Here is a 26,799-nt window from a genome sequence, read left to right on the forward strand (position 1 = left end):
ATTGGATGAAAGGAGGCAGAACACAAGAGAAGATACAGCATTAGATAAGAATCATTCTCTCTTCCAGCCTCCAACAATACGGACGTAATGTGAACACAGAACAGAACGAACTAGTCTACTCCGGCTAGCAGATACACAACAGACATAGACAGACGACTCTGAACTCTACTGTCGAACATCTACACTTAATGAAACACATGGAACCTTCCAGAGGAAGTTAAAAGGTTAACTCATGCAGACTAGATTGTTAGAAATGGTCGTGACCTTTGCTGAGGAGGCAAAGTCAGCTATCCACAGTAGAACTGCTTCCAGGAATACAAGCAGCATACATGCTAAGACGGCATCGGCAAAATCATGCACAAAGCAAACCCTCAGGTGTTAAAGGTCCTGTTTTCCGTGCTTTTTTGAAGCTTTGATTGTGTTTACAGTGTGCAATATAACATGTTCATGTTTCGCGTGTAAAAAAACACAGTATTTTTCACACAGTTCACCTATCTGTATACCGCTGTTTTCACTGTCATAAAAACGGGCTGATGACTTCCTTGTTCTATAAAGCCCCTCCTTCAGAAACACATAAGGAGTTCTGATTGTGCCAGCGGTTCCTGTGTTGTGATTCGACAGCAGCTGAGCGCACGTTACCCTCCTGGAAACGCGATTGGGCTAGTTTTGAGAAGCAAGTGGGCAGGATTTGTTTTGAAAACCTGGCAATCCTGATCTGAACCATAGACAGTAAAAGAACGCACGTGCTGGAGACGTACTTCTAATCACAGGAGCGTTTTTACTGACGAGATGCACATGAAAATCGCATTTGATTTTTTTCCACAGCCCTAACATCTAGTTAACAAAGCTAAACAGTGTTGCCCTTTGTGTAATAATTTACAGAAACTGTTAAACGCACCAACTTAAATAATAAAATACACTTACCGGTTCTGGTCCATAAACAACGCCTTCTCCAGACAAAGAGGGAACTGCTCCATCTTTCAAGAATAATCTTTGTGCGAATCCGGCATTAAACTGATTGAGATTGAGGAAGCTGTCCTCAGCAAAATGTGCTGCACATAGTTTTACATGTGGATTATCATTTTTGGGAACGGAGATAAACATAAATTGTAACCATTAATCTCCAAGTACAGCGTCCCTGGGAAGCCCAAACAAAGATGAATGGACTCCAAGATGAAAATAACAGCGTTTCGACATGGCAACAAAAACAAACGCAGCTCTTCCTCTTCTCCGTCGTAGCGCAACAAGGCCACGCCCCCTTTTTTGTGTATTCCTGTGGGTGGAGGTTAGTCAAAAAACTATTTTAGTGATGTCATTACTGCAGGAAGTAGAGGGATGTAATCCAAACGGGTCGTTTTTTGTAGTCGAATTCTGTTAAATAAAATATCTCGCTTGGCATTGAACTTTGAGCTTTAGAATTTTACGGAGATTATCTATACTCTAACAACAACATTACACACTAACTAAAGTTTAAAACATGGGATCACGAAGAACGGGACCTTTAAATGGGAGAAAAGAAAAAGGCTGTGATCTTGAATCACTCGTTACAAGCTGTCAAGCCAAAATGTCATGTGGGGGTTAAATCTGATGACCAAAGAATTGTCTGCAGACATGTTTGGGACTTTTTCGAGTTGAGGCTGGGTTAAAGGGCCATGCAGAGTGTCGAGTGAGAAGAATCTAAGAGAGCCACAGATTGGAGTGAAAACAAAAAACATACTTACCCTGTAGCTCTATAGAGGGAGAGTAGATGAAAAAGAGAGAGAACACAATGTGGGGGGAATCCAAGAGAGAGTAAAGAACAGAGAGATGCAGAGAAAGAGAGGAGGGAGAGCACTGTGTTAGGATTAGTATTAGAAAGCAATTCAGCTCATTTCACGGCCAAATTGTTTCAGAAAAGCCAAACCACCACAGCAAATCTCAACAAAATAAAAAAAAATAGACGATTTAATGCACAATGGACCCAAAATAAAATCAAATAGGTAATCTCATCAAACCGAATGGTCTTAGAAGGAATGGAGATGCCTGACTTAACTAAATAAATAGGCAGTGTTTCCTTTAACAATGGAGTCTTCCTAGTAACACAAAGGATTGTCATCCTATCCTCAAAAGAAGAAATTATTGGCTGCTGGGATATGAACACGAACTGCTTAGCAAATGAGGTGAGAGTTGCACTTCTGCGCTTCAGCCAGCAGAGGGGGCTGCTTACATTGCAGAGCACTGTTTGCCTCAATCTCTAGTTATTTCAGTCTATGCAGCTTTAATGACACTTCCGAGATTCAACCATCATTGCCACTTTTAGAGCCACTAAAACACATTCAACACTCAGGGGCGCTGCACAAGATCCCGGGCCCTATGCATAGGCAGTCCTAATGGGCCCCCCAACCTTGAAAATATATATTCCAGACTTTTCAAGGGCCCTCTCTTCATTTGGGGCCCTGGTAATCAGTACTGGTTTTACCCCCAGTCCGACGCCCCTGTCAACACTGATGGCATACCATCAGCAGATTGTTCAAATAAAACGTCAAATAAAACAGCCATTTTTGACCTTGAGGAAATGTCCTTGACTTATTCCCAAAACATTTCTGCTTTGTAATAGACCAGTGTTATGTAATATTTCTCCATTACTTTCACTGACATTAAAACACTTGTATGCTAGTATATGTGTTGCTTGTGATCTTATTTCGCAGAATAAATAGCCCAAATTTGTTGTCATGCTTAGCATGTCTTAATAATATTGTGAAAAAGGTGTTACCTTTCCTGGCTTTCTTCTGTAATTTCATGGTGTCTGAAGATTTCTTCTTTATTTCATGACGAGACCGTTTGTACTCTGTAAAAAAAAAACGAAATGTGGTATCACTTTTTATATTTTACAGTCCTGTTTTCCTGCAATAGCTGGATAACAACTACCGGTACTGTAGGTACTAACACTGAACCTACCCCTAAACCTAACCATAACCACCCATGTAGCTACCGCATACTAACCAGTGCTTTCTTGGGTAAGTACACTTGAAGTACATGTACTATAAAAATAAAAAAAAGTAACAAAAAATTTGTATGCTGTCTACTTTGTAAAGGACTGACATAGTGTGTATATGGACTTAAAGGTGCTAAGTCACCTTTGGCATGGTCCTTGTCCAGCTGATTGGCAGTCTTCTTCCAGTCTTCTATACGGTCCTGTAGAGGAGTGATCAGGCTCTCCATCAAAGCACTGAGAGCAGCCAAAAGAGGATCATGAGGAGTCAGAGGTTCTCATCCAATCACAGACCAATATGAACATTCACAAGGAAATACAGTATCATCAACCCTGTGGGGGTTCAGAGCACAAGAAATGAAGGCTTTGGTTTACAGTGTGGCTTAGAGTCTGAGGCATCCTTTCATTAGACTGTTGAAGTGAGCTATCAGCAGATGTCCTTTAATGAAGTGTGAAAAGTGTGTGTATTGTTGTGTTCTCTTGTCTTGCCAGTGTCATCAGACTTTGAGAGTGAGTCTTTGATTATCGTGTGTTGTGATGTTCACATCTGAGCACATGCCAGAGCTGAGTATCAAACAAATAAGAAAAATAAAAAAGTGACCACAGAATGCCAAAATCAACCAATCAGAATCAAGCATTCCAGAGAGACATGTAACAATGTTGCCTAATAGGCACAACTCTATAATAGACACACCCCTGTAAGTTATGTATCAAATTCATAGCACTAATGCTTTGCTCTTGTTTGTGCTCTGTTATGTTCTTGTGTTGTGTATAATCATATGCATACATGTATTTGTGTTATATATATAGGCTTTTAAACTATGACACACAGGAAGCAGGTGACAGGAGAAGTATAGTCGTACTTTGTAAAATGGCGTAGTTTAGCCTCAATGCTGCGATGCCTCATACACATGCGGGTCAGAGCTGATCCGATGTCTCTGGTGGCACCTACAGGAGACACAAATGGCAAAAAAACTGTCAGAACATCATTGAAATTACACAAAGGAAACACTTACAGTTCAATTGCCAAAACCAGTATGGTGAAAACAACCACTGCACTCCAGAATGTTGTAAGCTGCATTTTAATCACTAGAGTTTTAAAGACCATCGAGTGTGCAACCTCAAGTCATTCAAATATTTATTATTAACATGGATCAGTAATTTGTACTTGCCGCAGTTCAAATAAAGTGGTTAAATTTGAAAGACTCCCTAAAGTGTGCGTGTAACCCACAGTGTAAATAAGACTATTTTTAGTAGCAGGTTGGAAAAAACGTTTGGAAAATCCTGACCCCAGTATTTATGAGAGGCAGTGTGCTTTCTTCCAAAGAAGGTGGCCTGGACAGCTATTATTTCACCGAAGTGTTTAAACATGTCAAACTGAACTGAACTGTTGAACTGAGAAGTCTGTAAGTGTAACCGCAGCAGTTCTTCAGATTTAACTGTACCAAGACCTTCAATATAAGAAACAAATTATTATTTACCATTTAAAATTACTGTGTATCTCATATGACTGTGAAAATTGGACTGGCAAACTAAAGCCTTACAGAGTTGGCCTAGGCCCATGTCAAAAGAAAAAAAAATTCAGCACTGACCCTCAAAAGGTAATGTGCCTTAAACATTGGGTTGAAGACCAAACAATTTTTACCATGTATGGAAAATGATATAGACATACCGTATATATTTACTGGTATTTATCCTGTATAATCCCTTCAGCCCGTATTTATGTTGCATATAACACCCAAAGGTAATTTTAAGTACTTTTATTACTTTCATTGCTCTTTCATATCTCAAGAGTCCAATTTACACAAGTGAGAGTAGAGGATTATACAAATCCATTCAATATTAATACCAAATGCAAAAGTGCCATCTGAAATTTGAGTTATTTCACTTTAATGGCATATAAAAGGAACTACACATTGCCATTAAAGTGAAATAACTGAACATAAATATAGGAGCCTGATCAAAAAAATGCTAATTTTAGAAGAACATTTCTGACGGCACCTAGAGGATTTTGCATCTGAACTCTTTATTTCTTCTCCATTTTATCTCATTGCTGTCTATGGGGAACAACTGAGATTTATGAGATTTGTGATTTTCTGATTCTTCTTTCCTATGCAGCTTTAGCTTTTGTCAGCTAGTTAGCACTGAATGATTTGCACACAATCACAATACATTGTATAAATATACAAATTATGTTAATGTGCATATAATTGTAACTGTTAAAACCAAAAGACATTAATCACAATTAATCAAATATATCGATGCATATAGTAGGCTACATATATAGAATAAACATATATCATTGACATGCTTTTGATGTGTCTATTATCCATTGCCATTTTGTGAAAACCGTAATGTGTTCACGAACACAGATTTTCTGCATGGCCGCTCTGAGCGCAATGAGTTAACCATGCATGCATGCCAACACACACACTCAGAAGCGCACACATGCATACAAACACAGTGTTTCCCCAATGAGATTCCAGTAAGCCACAAGAGAAGTTCCATTCATAATTAACACATTCCTGCCTCATGCCTCCTGTTCTGCCCAGCAACCATTCATTAATCCATCTATCCCACAAAGACACAGAGCAGAGTGAGATGATAGTGTCTAATGACAAAGTGCCACTGTACCATATAATAATGCAAGAAAATTACAAAAGACAAAAACTTGGAAAGAGAAAGTATGAGAACGGAAAAGGAGCATGTGAAGTCTTCTTCACATATTTTTAATTGCTTAAGAATTGAAACATCCTTTAGTGAGACATCAGACATGAGACTTTTTTTACTATAAATTATTCATCAAAATGTCCTAACTCAATCCTCAATGCCACACAGATGTTGAACTTCTCTATTCTCTATCGTCTGCAAACGTACATTGAGATCTGCCTACATCCAATCTAATTTATCTAATTTTCATCAAATTTACATTAGTCTATTTCATTTAAATGTACATCAAAACATGGAAGGTGTCACCGCCGTAATCTGTACAGAGTGGCAGTATTCAGAGTGCTGTCGCCTCCATCTGTTACAGCAGACTGTATTTACTGTTGGCCTCATCGCCAAGACCCGCACTGCCCCACTATAGCCCACACATACTGATTGTTTTTTTTTCATGCCATTTAGTCACCACAATGTCAAAAAGACTATTCTGAGAAAAGATGAGTGGAAAGAGCGCAAGTTGACAAGCACAAGAAATGATGAAAAGAGTGGATGAATTTACCATCTTCCACAATAATGTCTGTATTTGTCTAAACAATTTCTCAGTGCCCAAACAAAGTTTAGCAAAGACCATAAATACAATGAATATATCAAATTAATATAAATTTAAAATCTCATTACTAGGTATGCATAATATATCAAGACCACTAAGCTATGTCGATGTTACTTTACATTATTACTTTATTGTTGTTATTGTTGTTGTTTATTGGTATCTGTCCAAACTGTATATACTGTACACTACCATTCAAATGTTTGGGGTCTATACGATTTTTTTAGAAATTAGAAACTAATTTTCAGGAAGGATGCATTAAATTAATGAAAAGTGACCGAAAAAATAAAATAAAATAAAATAAAATATCATACATAAATTCATACAGATTTGCCAAAACTTAAATTTATTTTCTCAAGTCGAAATTAGTAGTATCAAATTAAATATAAAAATTCTGGCAAATATATATTAACTGATAATTGTTTTCATATTTTGGCCAGTATCTGATGATATTAAACTATTTATACTACTTTTGTTTCAAACAGGGCTTGAAAACGAAAAAAAAATTCAATCGGTTCACTCCGAGCAGAATCGATATTTTAACGTTTCTGTTCTGCGTTCCTCTGATATTATTACTGTTCCAAAACCAGTTCGGGTGGAAGAAATACCGGTTAATAACGTTATTTTTAAAAAAACAATATTATTTGCCTAATAATAATAATATAATAACAAAGTATAGCGTTATTTTATATTATACATATATATATATATATATATATATATATATATATATATGCGTAGTAATTTACTGAAAATAAATAAATGACTTTTTAAACCGTTTAACTGATTATTAATTGGTCAAGACATTTCACTCACTGGCTTCAGCGTCACATTTGCATATGCTGTACTGCTGGAATTCATGATTGGTTGACAGCAAATTTCAAATATTAAATGGCATGATAAAATAACGTTATTAACCGGTTATCGGCCATTTCAAATTTTCGATTCTGTTCGGAACTATTAAATTTGATTTTGTTTCTGTTTCTGGTTCTGTTCCTGTCAAATTTCGTTCGTTTCCGGTTTTTGTTTTCGTTCTTTGAACCGGTTCGGAGCCCTGGTTTCAAATAAATGAAAAATAAAAAATTACAAAGTATCCCTTTATTTTAAGGACCAATTTATCTCTATTGACTAGCATGCATATTACTAACATATTGGCTCTTTATTAGTACTTATAAAGCACATATTAATGCCTTGCTCTGCATGATCATATTTAGATCCCTTAATCCACCCCATAACTAAACTTAACAACTACATTACTAACTATTAATAACCAGCAAATTAGGAGTTTATTAAGACACAATATATAGTTAATAGTTAGTCAAAATGAAGTGTGACCAAAAACTAAGAATTAAAACAATTTGTTTTCAAATGTACTGGCATTAAATATTATGTAATGAAATACCAGCTGTACATTTTCCACCACAGAAAAAAAATTAAAATAAACATTAGATTATGCATTAAAAGTGATTTTATTATATTTTTTTTCCACCTGTATTGTTCTTTCCCTCCCCAGCCGTTTCTCTTCCTTTCAATGTCTTCACTACTCGCCGAACCCTTCACGATCCATTAGAAGTAATTCAGACATCCCTTTTGTTTCTCCGTCACGAGACCTGATGATGTGTGGCACATGCTGCCTCATGACTCCCCGTTGAGCTGCTGAACATGAAAGTCAGTCAGAAGCTTCAGCCTGCAAGGCCTCAAACCTCACACACACCAGCCTCCACCTCCACAACATTCCTGCCCTCATTTCACCAGACCTTACATCCTCTGATGCACACTTTTTCCTGCTAATAAATGACTACTGATATTGATACAGGTGCTTTATACGTGTATCCCAATCAAAACAACATACAGTAACATTGGGATTCTGACCGTAATGACAGAATTCTACTGTAAATCATGTTCACTTCATACTGACACTTTACTAGAATATCATTTGTGGTAATATGGTCTCCAATAGTACAGAAGTATAAATATAGATCATAATTCACCTCTCTGGCTGGAGCCACATCCGTACACTCATGTTTAAACAAAGAACAGAGCTGTCTGAACAGGTCAACAATCACTGAGCTGTCTTTCCCATATATGAATAGACCCACAAAAAAAAAAAAAACATTTCATTACATTTCCATACGCATGCAGCATCAAAAATAAATAACGAATAAATAAAATAAAGTTAAAAAATGTGAGGAAGAACAGAGTTGATTTACTTCCTTCACATTAAGTGAATTATTCATGAACTACCTCAGTAAGGTAATGGTGTTATCATCATTTCCACTCTCCCTGAATCATACACAAGTGTTTCCTCTGCTTTGCTCCTATGGCTTCATGCCCTTCTAGCTCATGCTTTGCCATAGCAACAGGAGACAAGAAATCCGCTGAAGGATCTGTGCCCGCCCCCTTTCTTCTCTCTGCACCATTCATATAATGCAAACTTGCCCTTACACAAACAAACATACTCACATATACAAAACAATTACTGAACAGGGCTTCTATTAATGCTGCACACTGAGCACAGAAGTGTCACAGTGATTGCATGTTTTAAATACAGGCAACAATTAAGAACTAGAGATTATGAAGAACTGGGTCCCAAGGGTCAAATGGGGTGTAGTGGGTTCTAGTTTGCTTGTTTGCACAGTATGAATATAAGTCCCAGTCGTGTAAACCACACAAGGTGGCCTAGTTCCCAGGATGGTCTGTGTCTCTTTGCAACAGGCATTTGTGGACATCTAGAGTGCCCTGATTACACAATTACTACCAGTGCTTTAAGTGGGCTGGTACGCACCGGTACTCAGTACCGCTACTTCCAAATATAGCTCTTGAGCGTAACGCCACCTCTCCGTGTGCCCAGAACGTGCTTTTAGCGTACCGGTACGCTCATTTGGACATCTGTTTTAATAGAGGTTTTAATCTTTTGCTTGTGCTGCCTCTTTTCAGAGTGCCCTTCACAATGCACGCTTCCTAATTCGTCCCACCGAGAGCAGAGACTACATTACCCATACACCCTTGAGTTTTACAAGTGAACAGCGCATGCGTCGCTTTTGCCGCTGTCAGTAACAACTCAATGTGGTCGGAGAGGATGTGTAAAGCGCGCACACTCGGCTCGTTAATAATTCAAATGCAGTGAACAACACTTAATATGCTCTCCTGGCTTCAGACTCTGAGTACTATTAGAACACGGTCAGAATCAGATGACTCGCTGGTTGACACCCCTCCAAGCCTGAATGATACCGCTGCAGGTCAAACGCAAGCTAATGACGTAATGCAGTAGCTCTTTCAGGAAGGATGACCAGAAGACAGTCCGGAAATCTAAACTGTTGTCCCGAATCCCGAATCTGGCCCTAATTGTCCCGAAAATTATACTAAAGCAAAATCTTGAGTAGTTATTGTCTGATAAACATTAAAAACTGTCTGCGGAGGTTGAGTCGTCCTGCAACCAGCCCTCGCCAGCTGCTCATTGGCTGCAGCATCTTTTTTCTAAGTTCTAAAAAAATACCGTAGGCAGCTAGGCACGAATTTAGATATTCATTTATCTAATTAATCTATAAGCACAAAGACAATATGACCTTTTTGTCCCCTTTTTGTTTTAAAGCTTGATGAAGAGAGCGCAAGTTGCTGCAGCTGCGAGGACGACAGTGATGCACGCATACAGGAGTGATTGACAGTTCGCGGCACTGTGTACAAAAAATACGTTTAAGCTCATTAGCGTTACAGAAAGGTCTGATATATGCACTGTTACAACAGTCATTTTTTTGAGTTCATGATTTTAATATTGTTGTTTCTTGTGGCAGACTAAAGAGTAATGAAAGACGGTTGATCTTTGAATAAAAATGTGTTTAGTTAAGGTTTGAAATTCATTATCTTTTATTATAGGCTACGAAGTCTAATATCATAAGCCCCCCAAGACCGCAGACACCCCCCTTACCCCCCTTTTTCAAAATCCTTTTGCACATTTTATTTATGTTCAGTAGCTCTTTCTAGCTCAAGCAAATCCACAAACTAATAAAAGGATTTATTATTTTTTATAAGGTCGTCTGTTGACTGCTGTATATAAAACCCCTTCAATATAGTTGTTGTTACCTATATATATAGGCTATAATAGAGTACCGGCACCTCTTTTGGGCCACTTAAAGCACTGATTAATACAAGAAAATCTAATACATAAAACACAAAAATATTCTAATTCTCAAAAATGTATAATATAATATAACATAACAGGCATGTAGAGATGTCATACGTTTGATGCCTCAGTGCAGTTCATCCCATTGATCATAAATTTGTTTTTAGCCCATAACCAAGGCAAATTCATTTCCTTGCCAAAACCAGTCGAAGGACAAAAGATTAATTTCAGGAGGCCCAGTGTGTCAAGGGATGACTGAAGACAGGATAAAGCCTTGAAACATGTTATAATCACTTCAAAACTCCATTTTCATCCTTTCCTTTAAAAAAGTATCTTGATATCCTCAAATCAAGAAATTACAATATGAGAAGCAGCATATCATAAATCTTTATTGAATTAAGTTTACTTTTTCTTACTAAATTACTTTAAAGTTGGCATGAAATGGAAATCCACCCTATTTATGTTCCACAGGCATGTTACTGATCTTATTGCCAACAATTCATCCATGTATATGTTCCGTTTTTTACCTCAGTTTTTAATTAAATACCACAATTGGTGGAACCAACTTCTCTTTGGTTACGCCAGACTTCATTTTTGGCTCGCTCCAATCATTTAGTCTGCTTAAACCCTGTACCTTTCTTACAGTCTACCTCAAGCTTGCAGTCAGATCTGCCTCCATCAGCAACCAACAGACAGAACCATGTCTCCTCTCATCAGTTTAACTCAGATACATGTCACAATACAGAATAAATGATCCGTCACTACTTCTGTTACATTGCAACTTAAAGCATAAATCTCCATTAATCGGGTTAGATTTATGCATTAAACAAGAACAGCTATAAAGGGACTAAATATTATTTCTATATCTCTGTATGGTCTTGGACAGATGTGTGGTTGTTGTAAAAGAAACATAAACACACTATATACAGTTAATGAACAGTACTGTGCTGTTTATGTGTGCAGGCTGCAGGCAAAGCAGAGCTAACAGGAAGAAAGAGAAAGACTGAGACAACAAACGCTGACTGCAGCAGTACATGAAATAGCATAATTCATGCAAGCCTCGATTCCCCTCTCAGCATGCATCTGTACCTCAGAGCTTCTGCCCCCCAAAAACTGCTTCTGATTAGACTTAGATGCTCAGAAAGTGCAGCATAGAGAATCACTGACAATTATTGACACCAAAATCTGCGTCAGACCTGGCACTGCATGGATTTCATCAAATAAATAAAAGGGAGATGCAATATCACATTCATTATCGAAGGTGATTCATATGCGATAATGAATGCGATATTGCGTAGTTTGTCAGTGATCTATGGCTCTGTCTATTAAATGCCGCTCCATTTGAAAGCAGGTGATGGCTATTTAGCGGTAATCACAGAACCAGATTTACTGACTAGATGCGCATGATCATATCATTAGATATATCACCCAGCCCTAGTTTGCGGTGCTCATGAAAGGAATATGTGTGGAAAATAGAAATAAATGAATTGAAGCAGAGAGGAGAACGAACTTTGAATTTTACTGCAGAGACAAGGTTTTTTTTTTTTTGTTGTTTTTTTTGTTGTTTTTTTTCACACCAAAATCACTGTGACTGGATTCTAGTGAACTGGCAGGAACTGAAAAAGAAGGACTGGCTCTTGAGAGGAGTGATTAAAAACACTTTCATCACGTCGATTTGCTATAATAAACATTTTACTCCTGACTATCAATGTTTTCTACAGGCTTTTAGTCAGTGAGTTTCTTGGCGGCACTCCAAGCCTTAGGCTTTGGGCATAATGAAACTATTTTCATAAATTAAATAACTGGTCAAATTTAGAAAAGTTATTTAATATTCAACAGTGTTGATTAAACTTTTAAAAAGCAACTTTATTTAACTGTATAAGCTGCTGACTCTTGATTTGTCATTCTTTTCTGCACTTTTTCTCACTCATGTACACATGTACTGTGCCAGTTGTTTGTACTGTTGCCTATAGATTTTGTCCTTGCTCATCAATAAATTAATAGATTTATTTAAATATGCAGTTTATAGTTGCTTAATTTTGTGGAAAAATGTTTATAGCATTTCAGTGGATTCGTATTGTTGTAAGTATACCTATTGTCTAAGAAACGTAAAGGTCTCCCTGCAGATATGGTTTTGTCACGCTGTCTGGTCTCTGTTTCCCTGAGTCTCCACTAGTGGTCTCACTTCCCCATAGGCACCTCACCATAGGCACTACAATTCCCACAAAGCCTTGTCCCTTCATCACAGTAATTGCACTCCGGTGTCTTCACTTGTTAGTCATTATCCTCCCTATATTAACCAGTCCTTTTCTGTTTGTCTGCAAGGAGTCCTTTCATTCCGTCACCCAGTTTCCTCGCTTTCCGAGTTCCTGTTCCCATCCCTGTTCCTTTCCTGTTTGTTTATTTGTTGGATGGATTTATGGTTTTGACCCCTGCTTGTTGATAACGATTTGGATTACCCATTAAAACCCATGCTGCAATTGGATCTCTTGTTTCCTGTGTTTCCCTGGGTCTCCAACCGTAACAGGTTTATCTACTGCAAGTAAAGAAATTAAGACTTAAATGTTATTTTACTACTGTCAAGTACAATATATTATTTTTATACATTGCAGTTATATTATAATTATATTTCTACCCCTAAGGATACAGACACCCTTATACTTATAATACTAATTAATGTGTAAGTCTGTGACATACTATATATTTTATTCTTGCACATAAAAAAACATGTATTCATATAATGCATGACAGCGCATTGGCCATTGTCTTCCTGGAGAGTGACTTGTAAGGTCAGATGAGCACAGAGTCAGTGAGTCAGTCTGTGTCTGTCTGTGTGTGTGTGTGTGTGTGTGTGTGTGTGTGTGTGTGTGTGTGTGTGTGTGTGTGTGTGTGTGTGTCACTTTGCATTACAGTAACGGGGCTGACTACAGTGGTGAACCATACCTGATGTCATGATCAACACCACTCTTTCACTTGTAATATTATTATTGGAAATATTAAATAGTTTGCATGTTCCTGTCCGCATACAATATTATTATATGCAGACAGTGGACTGACATGCAGGGACATGTAGATAGGCTGTCTCTCTGGATGACACTGCCCTGATCTTTTATTGGCTTGAGAACAACATCTGAAACATCTGGAAGAGCTCACAAACATCCTCAAAAAACACTGATACAGTGAGTGTAAGTCTGCAACAGCTATTTATAAGAGCTTGCTTAAAATGAGGAATTAAATTCACACTAGGGTCATACAAACTACTGTTTAATTTGAAATTATCTTTATTAGTGTTCAAAAGTTTGGGATACCTTACATTGATCAAAAGTTACAATAAATACATTTTTTATGTTTTAAAATAATTTTATTATGAATAAAATAAAATCTGTTCTTTTTAACTTGCTGTTCATCATAATCCTAATATAAATATGGATGACACTCTCTCGTGTATATGCCTACAACAGTTAGCAGAAGCTAGAGATTAAGGTTAATAAAGTTGTAAAATATGGATATTTATGGATATTGTCTTATGGTGCTACATACACAAGGTCTTTATTCACCCCCAGGAGCCGTGTGGACTTATTTTATAATGGATGGGTGCAATTATTTGGATTTCTAATTTTGGGCTAGCATCCAATCCCATTACAAAGCATGGATTAGCCTGGACATTATTTAAAGGTGACCTATTATGCCCCTTCCTACAATATGTAATACAAGTCTCAGGTGTCCCCAGAATGTATCTGTGAAGTTTCAGCTCAAAATACCCCACAGATCATTTATTATATTATTTTGAATATACCTATTTTAAAAATGAAGCAGAAACCTATGTTTTCGTGCATGTATATTTAAATGCCAATGAGCTGCTGCTCCCCACTCCCTTTTTCATAATAGTGCCTTTACAGCTAATAAGTAAGATATTCTGATAAAACAGCATCTGTTTGGTTTTGATTATCAAGTCTATAGTGCTCAATTCATGTGCCCCTTGCACAAATCTCCTTTTATTTGCATAACGTACAGTACAGACCAAAAGTTTGGAAACATTACTATTTTTAATGTTTTTGAAAGAAGTTTCTTCTGCTCATAAAGCCTGCATTTATTTGATCAAAAATACAGAAAAAAAATTTAATATTGTGATATATTATTACAATTTAAAATAATTGTTTTTAAATTTATTATACTTTAAATTATCATTTATTTCTGTGATGCAAAGCAGAATTTTTAGGATCATTATCACATGATCCTTTAGAAATCATTCTAATATGATGATTCATTATCAAAGTTGGAAATAGTTCTGCTACTTAATATTTTTTCAGAACATGTGATACTTTTTAGGATACTTTGCTGAATAAAAAGTAAAAAAATAAATAAATAAAATAAGCTATGTTTTTAAAATATAAATATTTTGTAATAACAATATACACTACTGGTCAGTAATTTGGGGTCAGTAATTTTTTCTTTCTTTCTTTTTTTTAAATAAAATCAATACTTTTATTCAGCAAGGATGTGTTAAATTGATAAAAAGTGATAGTAAAGAAAATATATTATTAGAATATATATTATTAGAATTTTTTTATTTTATTTTGAATAAATGCAGTTCTTTTTAACATTTTATTCATCAAATATATTAGACAGCAGAACTGTTTCCAACACTCATAATAAATCAGAATATTAGAATGATTTCTAAATGATCATGTGATAGACTAGATGTTACATGTGACACTGAAGGCTGGAGTAATGATACTGAAAATTCAGCTTTGCATCACAGGAATAAATTATTTTGTTAAAGTGTATTCAAATAGAAAACTATTATTTTAAGTTGTAATAATATTTCACAATATTACTGTTTTTTCTGTATTTTTGATCAAATAAATGCAGGCTTGATGAGCAGAAGAAACTTCTTTCAAAAACATTAAAAATAGTAATGTTTCCAAACTTTTGGTCTGTACTGTATGTGTATTTAACACACACAACCTAATCATCCTAATGCTGTTTGCACGAATATACTCAGTTGAAAATCCCAAATGTCAGTGTGATTCTAAAAATGTCAACAATCCATATTATTTCAGGCCCAGGAGGAAATCTATGTCTTAAGAGTGAGATCAGTTCAGAGAAGCCAAGTGGTTCCAATCTTCTATCAAGCCATATACTGTCCATTAACACATATTAGCAGTTAAAAAACGTCTAATTATGAGAAGAAGAAAGTAGGTCTGCAGGCCTCAATGTCCTTCTGATTGAGGCCAATAAACCCTCAGAGACACTAAAGCACCAATCATGTGCCATTCTTATCCAGACATGAAACTTTCCAACACCAAAGTTAGAAGCATAGATCCAGATCAGCCAGGCCCTCTGGTCATTCATTACCACACAACAGGCCAGTGTGCTCCTCTTGCAACCTTCTGATCTCCCTGACCAGGCCCGTTTTTAGACATGAAATAGCCTCATTCAGCAGAATCCCTTCATATCAAAGCACCTCAATGCAAACCACCACCATCATCCCAAGCCCCCAAAAATCCCTAAATGACCACTTTCAAAAGATCAACCTCGTTATTCAGTGACCTGAAAGATGAACAAAACCAAAGAAGACTTCTCAGGTGCACAGATGAGTGTGAGGGATTTAATCAGTAAGGTTGATGTGCACATTGTTCATTTTAACACTCCATGGAGAACTCACATTAACCTTCCACTCACGTCTTATCAATGTTCTAACTCTAAACCATCATAAGACTAAGTTTGATGCTTTCCAAATGGAAACTCAATGCAACGATCAATGCATCCATGAACTAAGTCAGTTTAAAGGCATTATTGGATTGGTTTTAAGGTGAGTGATGTTTGAACCTTTTCATTAGCATGACTAGCAGCATTATGAACGATGCTGTAATGAAGATAATCTGGAATGTTGGCTTAGTTTATGGTGAGCACTTCAAAGCCTGTGATCACCTGCTTTAACGTGAACCAAAACATGCGATTGGGGACCCTAGGTGCAAGACAAAAGCCAGTGGGACAATCAGAGCAGCTGTTAACTATGGCGGTGTAATGGAGGATGATTAGAATCAGCTGTGCTGTAGGACATGACAGGGACTGGGTTTGATTAGCAAGCACTTACCCAGCCCTCCTGCGGCTGAAGGGTGAAAGAAACAGACAGAGGGCAAGAAATGTTTACTTTAAAAGGAAGTTCTTGGCAAAGGAAAAGTACTGTGGCTAAAAATACTCCAATGCCGCAGCCGACACCAGATGTCTTTTTCATTAAATATAAAATGTGTGGAAGGAAATGTCCTAGAAGTTTAAGCCAAACAAGAATTAAAAAGCACAACCTCACCCCTGCCTATTTCTGTTTTTCTCTTACAATTTGGCATAGTTGTAACCCTTTCACAGTTGAACTTTTCTTCAATCTGCTCTTGGATCAATCCACCCAATCTTGCTCAGTCTTTCTTTTTTCTGTCCCGTCTCTTTCAGATAGTTGCCAAAGTATTTCAGGAAACATGATGACCTCATGTCTAATGGATCCATGTACAGTAGGTGGTAAAAACAGCACTCAGAGGACATGAGCTCACCAGCACTAAACAAAACAAACACTCACTCATTTGAGCTGTTGCCACAGAGCATAGTCCAAACTTTCTCTTTTCTTCACCCCTTCCTATACTGTTCGGCAATACGGGAGCATAATGTTTCATTAATGTGGAGAATTTGAAATTATTTAGTGGTAGATCAAAGTTTCCATATAGACATGAGCCCCAGTGAAACACTGGTGTGCCCCAGTATATTTATACGTCATCCACCACGGAACTGCTTCCATTTTACAACAGTAAGCGCAAGCTAGATTTAAGTGATTATTACATTTTGAATATGGATATTTTTCTAACAAAAACGCATCAATTTGTTACAGAAGGCCTTTGTTCACCCCCCGGAGCCGTGTGAGACCCTTTTTTTAATGGATGTGCTTTCTATTAAACTTCTCATGGACTGATGAAGTGCAACACCCGCTGAGTGGCATCAAACAGCTTGAAAGATCAAAGATTCGTCTGAAAGAAGAAAGTCACATACAACTAGGATGACTTCAAGGTGAGTAATTTACAGGCTAATTTTCATTTTTAGGTGAACTAACACTTTAATATCATGTAAATTGACTCCAGACTCTGCTATGAATATGGGCAACAGAATATGATGAGAGGCTTCTGATTTTAATAAATAAAAATAGAATTAGAAATATGTTCAATATACCATACAGTATACCTTACATAACAATGCAAACTATTAAAGTATTGTTTGTTTGTTCTGATCCAAAAAGTAACAATAAGATCCTATGTTGGTCAGACGTTGGTCAAAACACAATAGGAATTCACAGGTCACACACAGTTCACCAAATTTGAACTTTGGTTCTCAGTAAATCAAACTTCTTTGCATGTGCTTGAACCCACAGTTAAAGTTATCACCACATGAAACATCTACAGCCACAAATGGACTCTGGGTTATGATGTAGTTTCTATTTTTATTGTGTTGATAGCATTCTAGAAACTTCCCGATGCAATTGTTCATAATGTATGTAAAGCACTCTAGAGAAATCTCTCCCAATCTCTGGGGACAGAATATGACCAGTTAAAAGGATGTGTCCCATTGATGTTTCATGTTAAGCAGTTCACTTCCTGATGAACAGATAATTAGTGAGGAATGGCACTGAGATGAGATTGGGAGAGGGTGTGTAAGTTGTTGTATGCATGAGAACGAGAGAAAAGGAAGTGTCCTGTCCAGGCCAAGTCCTGACAGGATGGAAAGAGGACGGCCCACAGACACTCTTCAGAGCAAGAGAGGATGAACCAGGGGTCAAGGTCTGGATGGTCAACTCCAGCAAAAAACTGACATCTCAATTGTCATCCAATTTACAGAAGCAGTTTATTGCAAGGTATAATTACATAACATGAATTAGTTTTGGTGACAGAAGCTTGTGTACTGCTGTATTATGTACAAATGCAAGGAAATATAAAAGAGGTATGTGTGCTAAGTAAATAAATGTATAGATAGTGTTGTGTTTTACATGTTTATTGGCAAGTTAACTGAGATGGACTGCTTGAGGGAAGAAATTGTTAAGGAAGTACAGCCTCTGTTGGACCTTCTTGACATAGGAGTCTGTGTGGAACTCCCACTTCAGGTCCTGAGAGATGGTGGTGCGCAGGAACAAGATTGACTCTACTGCTGCCACAGTGCTGTTCATGATGGTGAGTGGGGGGAGTGCAGGGATGTTTTCCACTGTTTTGAGCGTGTTCAGCTCTAGATTGTTATAACTGCACCAGATAGCCAGCTTTTTAACCGCCTTTCTGTAAGCAGACTCGTCTCTGTCCTGGATGAGGCCTGTCCTGGATGAGGCCAATAAGAGTGGTGTCATCTGTGAACTTCAGGAGCTGGACAGAGGGGTCTTTAGAGGAGCGGTCTTTGGTGAACTAAGAGAAGAACAGTGGGGAGAGAACGCATCCCACATCCCTGCGCCAGTCCCAATTACACGGGTGCTTGATGAGAATTTCCCCAGTTTATAAAAAAATAAAATAATAATAACAATAGCAATAATAACACTTCTAAATATTTAAAAGGTTCAAAATGCATTATACCAGTGAAGTGAAACCTTTTATGGGGGTCTTTTTTCAGTATGAAATGGACTGTTTTTCAATGCCTATGATCATGTTGGACCATTACATTAGTTCCAGCATGATCAATCAATTGGCATTTACGGCTCAGCTGAAAGACTTAAAAAGCAGCAATCCAATTCGCATATTTCTGGGGTAGAAAACACCAGCCAAGCAACTGCCGTTAGGATGAATCGTATGCTAATGGAAAGCTTTCCCCAAAATATACTGGAACTCCCTGGGCAGAAGCTTCCAGACCGCACATATGGACAACAGCTATGAGAAGGAAGAAAAACAAGCCAAAAACAGTTTTACTCTTCCATTAACTAAAGACACATGATGAACAGACAAATAAAGGGCAGACAGGGGGAGGGTGACGGTGAAAGCAACCACCTTTGCATAAATCACACATGAAGTATTCAAACGGTTTCTGAAGATTATACTAATAAGTTTCAGTTCATATGGGTTATCATTCATTTTTCTCAAACATATTCTGTGTCCTAAATCATCATACATTTCATCATGGCTACTGAATCTCTTAGGTATAACAGAAATCTATTATGGATCATTCTGTCCATCATGAGCAATTCAGACAAATTTGAGATGATGTAGTTCACCTGTAGAACAATCAAACAACCTATGAAAGCACACAGAGGAGCTCCTAACATAATGCTACACAACACTGCAGCTGTCTACGGCTCTGTACATTCAGTGCAGAATTGTATAGAAGCATATGTAAATGCACATTGCTATGCATGCATGAATCTTTCATGTGCCATCTGCTTCTAAACCTGATGGCTGCAATGATTATGCACCATCTGCTGAGCTTTGCCCCAAACACAGACATATAAGCAGAGGCATGCCAGGTCTCATTAAAACTTGGTCTGTGTGTCACTTTGAAAAAGAGGATTACATACGCATCCACAGACATATCACATTCCCACACACACACACATTCAACAGTGCTGTAATGTCCACTAACTATTAGCCCTGCTACAATCCCACTGGAACGGACTCTGATGATATAACTACTAACCCTGTGGCATATTAAGCACATGCAAACAAACATACTGACGTATGTTGCACTAACCAGATTGTCAGTGTCTTCATGAAAAATTAATTTCCTTTAGAAAATTCCCACGACAGTGTAATTATAAATACATCAATCAGTACACGTCTCATATTCTCTCTCGCTCACTCACACACACACACACACACACACACACAACTGTATTTGTTGTATTTACGTTTAAGACAACTACTTAATACAATTCAACATACAGAAAAAAAGACTAAACATTTTTGACTAAAATCAAAACATTTTTGACTAAAATCAGATTTGACTAAAACTAAGAACTTTTTTTAAAATCACAAAGTCCTTTAAACTTTTTTCTGATAAACAAAGTGAAAACAGAATAAATGGGACTATCTGACCTCATGATCTCAAATCTCTTGTCCTCAGGTCCACAAAAATAAATAAACAATAAAATAAAAAATCCATGAATGACCTTTTGTTGTTTTATACAGGCAGATTCTTGGAATCTGTTTGATTATTCAAAAGGATGGAATCAAATTCTGTTAGTGCAATTACGTTACGTAACACGTCCACTGAACTACTATAGTAAACAAAAAGTTGCTGTCATTGAGTTCATTACAGGCAGCAGAACAAAATTCTGAGTATTTCAGACATTCCAAACATTCCACAGTGTTAATAGGATTCTTTAAAACTTTAGGGAAATCCTTGAAGTTTGCAAAGCAAGTATTGTAGGAACCTTTGCAACAGTGTTACAAGGGCAACAGGGTTGAGGATCTAGGAACAAGGTGTAAATGTAGAATACTGGCAAAAGAAAAAATGGTCTGTGACAATGAATGCAATTAGAAATGGAAGAATATGCATTAGATATTATATGTAAAATAAGAGGAAGCAGTTGATAAATAAGCGAAGTTAGACGCCAACTTGATTTGATAATAAGATAAGATAAAATGAAATGAAAGATGACATTTAGCATCACTGCAGAATAACATGAGCTTTTAAACACTTCCCCCTCTGTCTTGGGTCCAGGTTTATGCACTGGGTGGAGGGGCTCCCTGAGAATGGCCTTGCTAACAGCAATCCCATCTGGCTGAGCTCCAGCCCTCCTTATTCTACAGGCTGTGGGAAAAAGCATCCGGCACTGCAGAGCTCTGTAATCATTTCACCAGGACAGAAAACCCTGAGCCCTTGCTGACCTTTTATGTGTCCAGAGTTTCAACCATGACAAGACAATAGTAACAAACCAGACAGACACACCAATGGCCAAAAAGGCCATTCACAGGAAACTTTAATAGGGACAAAATCTGCACCCTAGCATGGTACCTAGATTCGCCACAAACCCTGTAGAGTAAAAAGAGTTGCCAAGCTTCAACATCTACCACTCTCTCTGGGCCTAATCAATATGTTTTTAATATATTTTCATTAAATCCTCTACCTACATACAATGTGGTCCAAAAGACCACATTAAAAATCAGGAATTTAAATCTGTAAATACACTGTAAGGCAGTGGTCTCCAACCCTGCTCCTGAACAGCGATCGTCCTACAGACAGATGTGTTGGAGAAGGGTTGAACCGAAGTCTGCAGGACGGTAGCACTCCAGGAGCAGAGCTGGAGATCCTTGCTGTAAGATAAGGACTTAAAAATATATATAAAACAAAGAAAATTTATAAGTTACAAAGAATAATAAGTATTTCTGATTCTGATGTGTAGGGGTGCTCCGATCACGATCGGCCGATCGTTAATGCGCATCTCGTCAGTAAAGCCGGTTCTCTAATCAGCGGTAAATTCCCTCAGGTGTGTGATTTCACATAGAGCAGCTGTTACTACACAGAGCCGTTGTTAACTGAGAAGATGCGCAAATAAACACTGAAAATGAACGTGGATTTGCGCGGCTTCACATAAATACATTATACTTGAAGCTTCAAGAAACCCCAGCAGTGTCTGTGCATTAGAGATCTCTGTTTATGGACATAATAATATAAAACAATATCTTTGAGCACACACACAAGGGCATGTAAAACAACAAAGCAAAACAAGATTGCAGAGGCGACTGACTGCCATGCCATGGAACAAAAAGGACCAACAGAAAGAGAAGTTAAATACAACAAGAGACAGAGAGATAAAGGTAAAACTGGAGAGAAACAACAGGAAAATGTAAAAATAACAGCAGGTGTATTAAAAAGATAGAGGCACTATAAATGTGCTTCTTCCACTGGAACCAAGAGAAAGAGGGCAGGAAAGAGTCTATAATGGTAAAAGATGATATATATATATATATATATATATATATATATATATATATATTCATTCTCTCTGTCCATCTGACCCTGTCATCTCTCAATCTCACAGTGCAACACTGCTAATGTAATGTGTGGACTCTGGATTTCATGATTTCAACAGTTAACAGCTTTTCAAGTCATCTGTGGGCCATGTTAGAAAAGCACACATCCCTTCAAGACAGCCTAGGGTGCAGAGGTGGAGCGTGGATGTATATGACACACTTATTGTGCAGGATTGACATGCACATGTACGTGAGGGGAACACAAAGGGTGCAGTGTAAACAAAGCACAGCAGAGAAGAAACCACAAAGACAAGACAAAGAGAAAGAATGCCAGTGTAGTGTTAATAAAATGTGTGATGATAGCACCAGCAGTAGATCACGCCTGATTCTTAATAGTGGGGATTATGATCAGCCCATCCAGGACTCATTCACCAATCACCCTCCAACACTCATACTCCACGTACACAGAGTTCAAAACCTGTTCGGATTGTTCGGCTGATTATCCCATTCATTAGTGCAATTATGGCCATTTATAATGTTCACAACATTCACAAATGGGCCTGAATGGATCAAGCTGGTAGATATGAATGGAAATGTTGAAAAATTGAAAATTCACTTGCTGCCAGATCTGCAAATACAAAGTCATTTAAAACAAACATCTGACTGAATATTACAGGTGCAAATGGCCTTTCCTACATAACTTGGTAACATTCAATTTGGACAAGTCATTGCCAAAAGAGAAACAAGGACCTGAGAGACAACAACAAGGCCAAGTTCATACAGGCTTCCTGACAGAAAATGCATATCCAAACAAAATTTAGACCTGGGTGTGACTATCTCTATGGTCTTCTCTCTACTGATGTGGAAATGTATGCGGTATGTGTCAATATATTCATCTATCTTGACCATGTGAGTGATTTGCAGGAGTACTGTGCTTTTACAGTTTCGTTTCATATAAATGCTGTTTTTAGGTTGCAGAGCAGGACGTTTTGAGTTCTGAAAGTTACAGTATATTTTACAGTTCAATGAAAGCTCTTATCTCAAAAGATCAAAGAGAACTCCTTATGATATGACCCATTTTAATTCTTTCAAATGTAAATGAAGTCTGATACAATGATTTCATACATCTGCACTGACTTCTCAAACTTGCTTAATGGGATAGTTCACCTAAAATGGAAATTCTGTCATCATTCTTCTCACCTTCATGTTGTTCTATGGAACACAAAAAAAAGACACCTAAGTGTTTATGTCCATATAAAAAAAAATAAAAAAAGGCAATGGTCGCCATATACATATCTTGTTTTGTGTTCCACAGCAAAAATAATGTCTTGCAACTATATAAGTGTGAGTTAATGATGACAGAACTTATGGTCAGGTCATTGGAGGCCCATCACAAGGTGGTCAGTTGTCCAATAATTATTTGTTGGAGAGGTCATGGTTCACCAAATCAAGCATAGGAACCTATATAAAATATACTGTATATAAACACATATGCAAACAAACTCTTACACCTAAAAAGTGCTTTACATATAAAGCTAATCTCATCTAAATGCTCTTAAAAACTGAGTTCCTCTCAAGTGGGAAACTAGAACATCTCCACCTCTGAGTCAGCCATTTGTTTAGTTTTTTTGAGAATGTGCTACAAAAACAACGTTACTGTCTTTAATTAAGAGGCACTCACAATGCTCATCTATGTGCTTCTCTTCCTCCCTCTGCATCCCTCTCTCTCTCTCTTCAGCCGCTCTGTGAGGACACTTCCTTGTGTCACAGGCTCTCTTTGTGCCTGCAGCCAGCAGCATGTACGTGGGAAGCAGCAGAAACTAGACTCCGCTGCCAAGGCAAGTCTCCCATCTTCTTAATGAGAGCGGCGGGTGTGTGAGATTGCGTGCATGGGAGTATCTATGTGTGAGACAGAGATTCTGTTACTCATGACAAGAGACACTTCCTCTTCTCTCTTCACCCACACTTCAGATTCGGTTCAGATTCGTCTCCAGTTTTCACATACACCCTCAAAGTTTGAGATTGTATCCTCCGTTGAACCCTTTCATTCATACATTACTGTAAAAACACTGGTGACAACAAGCAGCTCTGCTTGTAGCCTACCATGTTACTCTTTGTCACTCTGCAAAAACCGTAAATGACTGCAACATTTTTTCCCAGTTTCTTAGCAACACTACAAGCAACAGGGGCACTCCTGTCTCTGTTGCTAGGCAACACTGCAGTGATCACCCTCCCCTTGTGATGAGCGGGGTGGCAGTGGGGTACAGAGTCTACCTGTGTGTCATGTGCCACTGCGCCGCATCCAGCGTTTCAGATTAGCTTGATGAAAAACAGTCAACATCTTGTAGTAAATGCCAATCCTTAAGAAACACACTCACACATGCACTCACCGAATGGAATAGTCTATTATTACGAGGGTATGCCCATATTGAGCTGTCAGAGCCAATCAGAAGACAGAAATTAAGGAGAAGCAGAAAAAGATGTTATGGTTTGAGGAGAGAGAGGATATAATATCTCTCTAGAAGCTGTAATACACACTAGACTTTCTAATTTAGTTCTGTGGTGTTATTTTTTTTCTATGACCACTCACACTGCAATATATAATTTTTTGTGTGTTTAGGGGACAAAAAAAAGATTTCATCAGGACCACATTATCCATAATCCATACACACCAGAAAGCCAGAAAGCAAAAAATGAGGGTCTTTCGAATAGTTTTTGACATCTCTTTCAGCTTCTGAACAGCTTTGTGAAGCATCTCAGGGGGACTGAGCTGGATGGTCTACACAGAATATTTTTATATTTTTAATATTTAAAATAATTAATACTTTTAATATTTAATTGCCGTTAAGGCAATATCGAGCCTTACAATTTCCATTTTGTACATGCTGTTCCAGAGCATGTTCATATACTGATGTAATTGTACCGTCACACTCTGAACTCAAAAACACAGGAGAGCTGGATCTTTGACACTCATCAACACCCTAGAGCAGGATTGCCAGGTTTCCACAAGAAAACCTGCCCAATTGCTACTCAAAACTAGCCCAAAACTAGCCTAAACATTGTTAAATGTCTTTTTTTCCCCTGAACTAATCAGCATTATGGTTCAATGAGCAAATTATTCAATGTAAAGACAGACACTTGTAGCCACCTAACTTGCATAAAGTGTAACCTGGAGAAATACAATATTTACACAAAAAAATGAAATTCAAATTCTTGGTCCGGAAACCAGGCCAGGCTCCATAATCAAATCACTGAGGGTGCTTCTTAAATTAGTGAGGGTGCTCGCTCGCTCTCTCTCTCTCTCGCTCTCTCGCTCTCTCTCACTATATATACATATATATAAATATATACTGTAATTACTCAAATAAAAGCCGGGGCCTTTATTTACCTGAACTGCAGAAGGTAACAGGCTTTTATTTGAAGCAGGCTTTTATTAGAGGCAGGCCTTTATTTCTAATTCCATCTGTTTGATAAGTAATTGTTTTAAATAACCCATTTTAAATGAAAAGTGATAGCGTTCCAGTGGACAGAGATCATAACATTAGCAGAGAATCAGTTCAGAATCAATCATCAAAAGAATCAGTTCGGTTCAGACACGCTCTGTGTCAGTCTGCTTCACGCTGAATCACGCATGCGCAGTATCATCAGCTCCTCAGATCTCGAATCAGACGCATGCGACAGAAACGGTTCTCGGTTCAGTGTACTGGTGGTCCGAAAAACGATACAACCGGTTCTTGACTCGAGAATGAGAACCGCTCCGGCAGTGGGCATGTACGTTCGTTATCTGGCTCTGCTGCACAAATTTTCCCCTGGCGTTTATTTAAGACCGGCCTTTATTTGTCCGTGTTGACCACACCCCGGCCACTATAAGAGGCCCGGCGTTTATTTGACTACCGGATTTTATTTGAGGAATTACGGTATATATATAAACCGTACTGTCGCGCTGTTTGTGGTTATTTTGGTCATTAAAAGCTTGAATTGATTGTCCGCCTGTTCCCGCCTCCTTCTTCCCGATGATTGTGAAGTTTGTATATTATTACAATATATAAATCATATATTTGTGCCATCCATTGCTATGCCCCCCGCAGAACACCAGGCACCAGAACCAGGCCTGCCCAGAACTAATTGTTGTACTGTCTAGACAGCTACTGAGGTAGGATGGAGAGAGAAATGAAGGCTCTTGCAGTAGCTCAAAATAAAATCCACAAAAGAATATCTGCTGCTGAAGTTTACAATTCATACATATAGTGCTTTGAAATTAGCTACAATGGAAAGAAAGAAAGAAAAAAAGTACAGACAAGGAAAATGTTGGTCCTTCTATCTTAGTGTTCTTTGTTACAGTATGAACAAATGTGTTTCTCTTCAAATAAGGAGTTAATTTCAAGCATCTGGTCTTTTGTTAATAGTGTTTCTTGATTGTAAGGTCTTAATGATAATAGTTTGGGAGGGTGTAGTGCTGAGCTGTACAAGTCTCTCAGTGAGAACAGGTGTTCCCTAGAGGAGGTCAGGAGTG

The 26,799-nt window shown here is 37.8% G+C and overlaps 1 protein-coding gene across 4 annotated transcripts in view; it reads right to left on the reverse strand.

The window, feature by feature from the left end:
• LOC132108020 (protein MTSS 2-like) overlaps window positions 1–26,799 on the reverse strand; it is a 78,035-nt gene that overhangs the window by 15,338 nt on the left and 35,898 nt on the right. For all 4 annotated transcript variants that reach the window (XM_059514464.1, XM_059514473.1, XM_059514482.1 and 1 more), the window contains exons 4-6: window positions 3,835–3,919; window positions 3,117–3,208; window positions 2,753–2,827 (exon numbers count right to left, since the gene is read on the reverse strand). In XM_059514464.1, coding sequence (XP_059370447.1) covers window positions 2,753–2,827; window positions 3,117–3,208; window positions 3,835–3,919 — 252 coding nt within the window. The remainder of the gene's footprint in view (window positions 1–2,752; window positions 2,828–3,116; window positions 3,209–3,834; window positions 3,920–26,799) is intronic.

The sequence above is a fragment of the Carassius carassius genome, chromosome 2 (assembly GCF_963082965.1).
Source record: "Carassius carassius chromosome 2, fCarCar2.1, whole genome shotgun sequence".
NCBI lineage: Eukaryota > Metazoa > Chordata > Actinopteri > Cypriniformes > Cyprinidae > Carassius > Carassius carassius.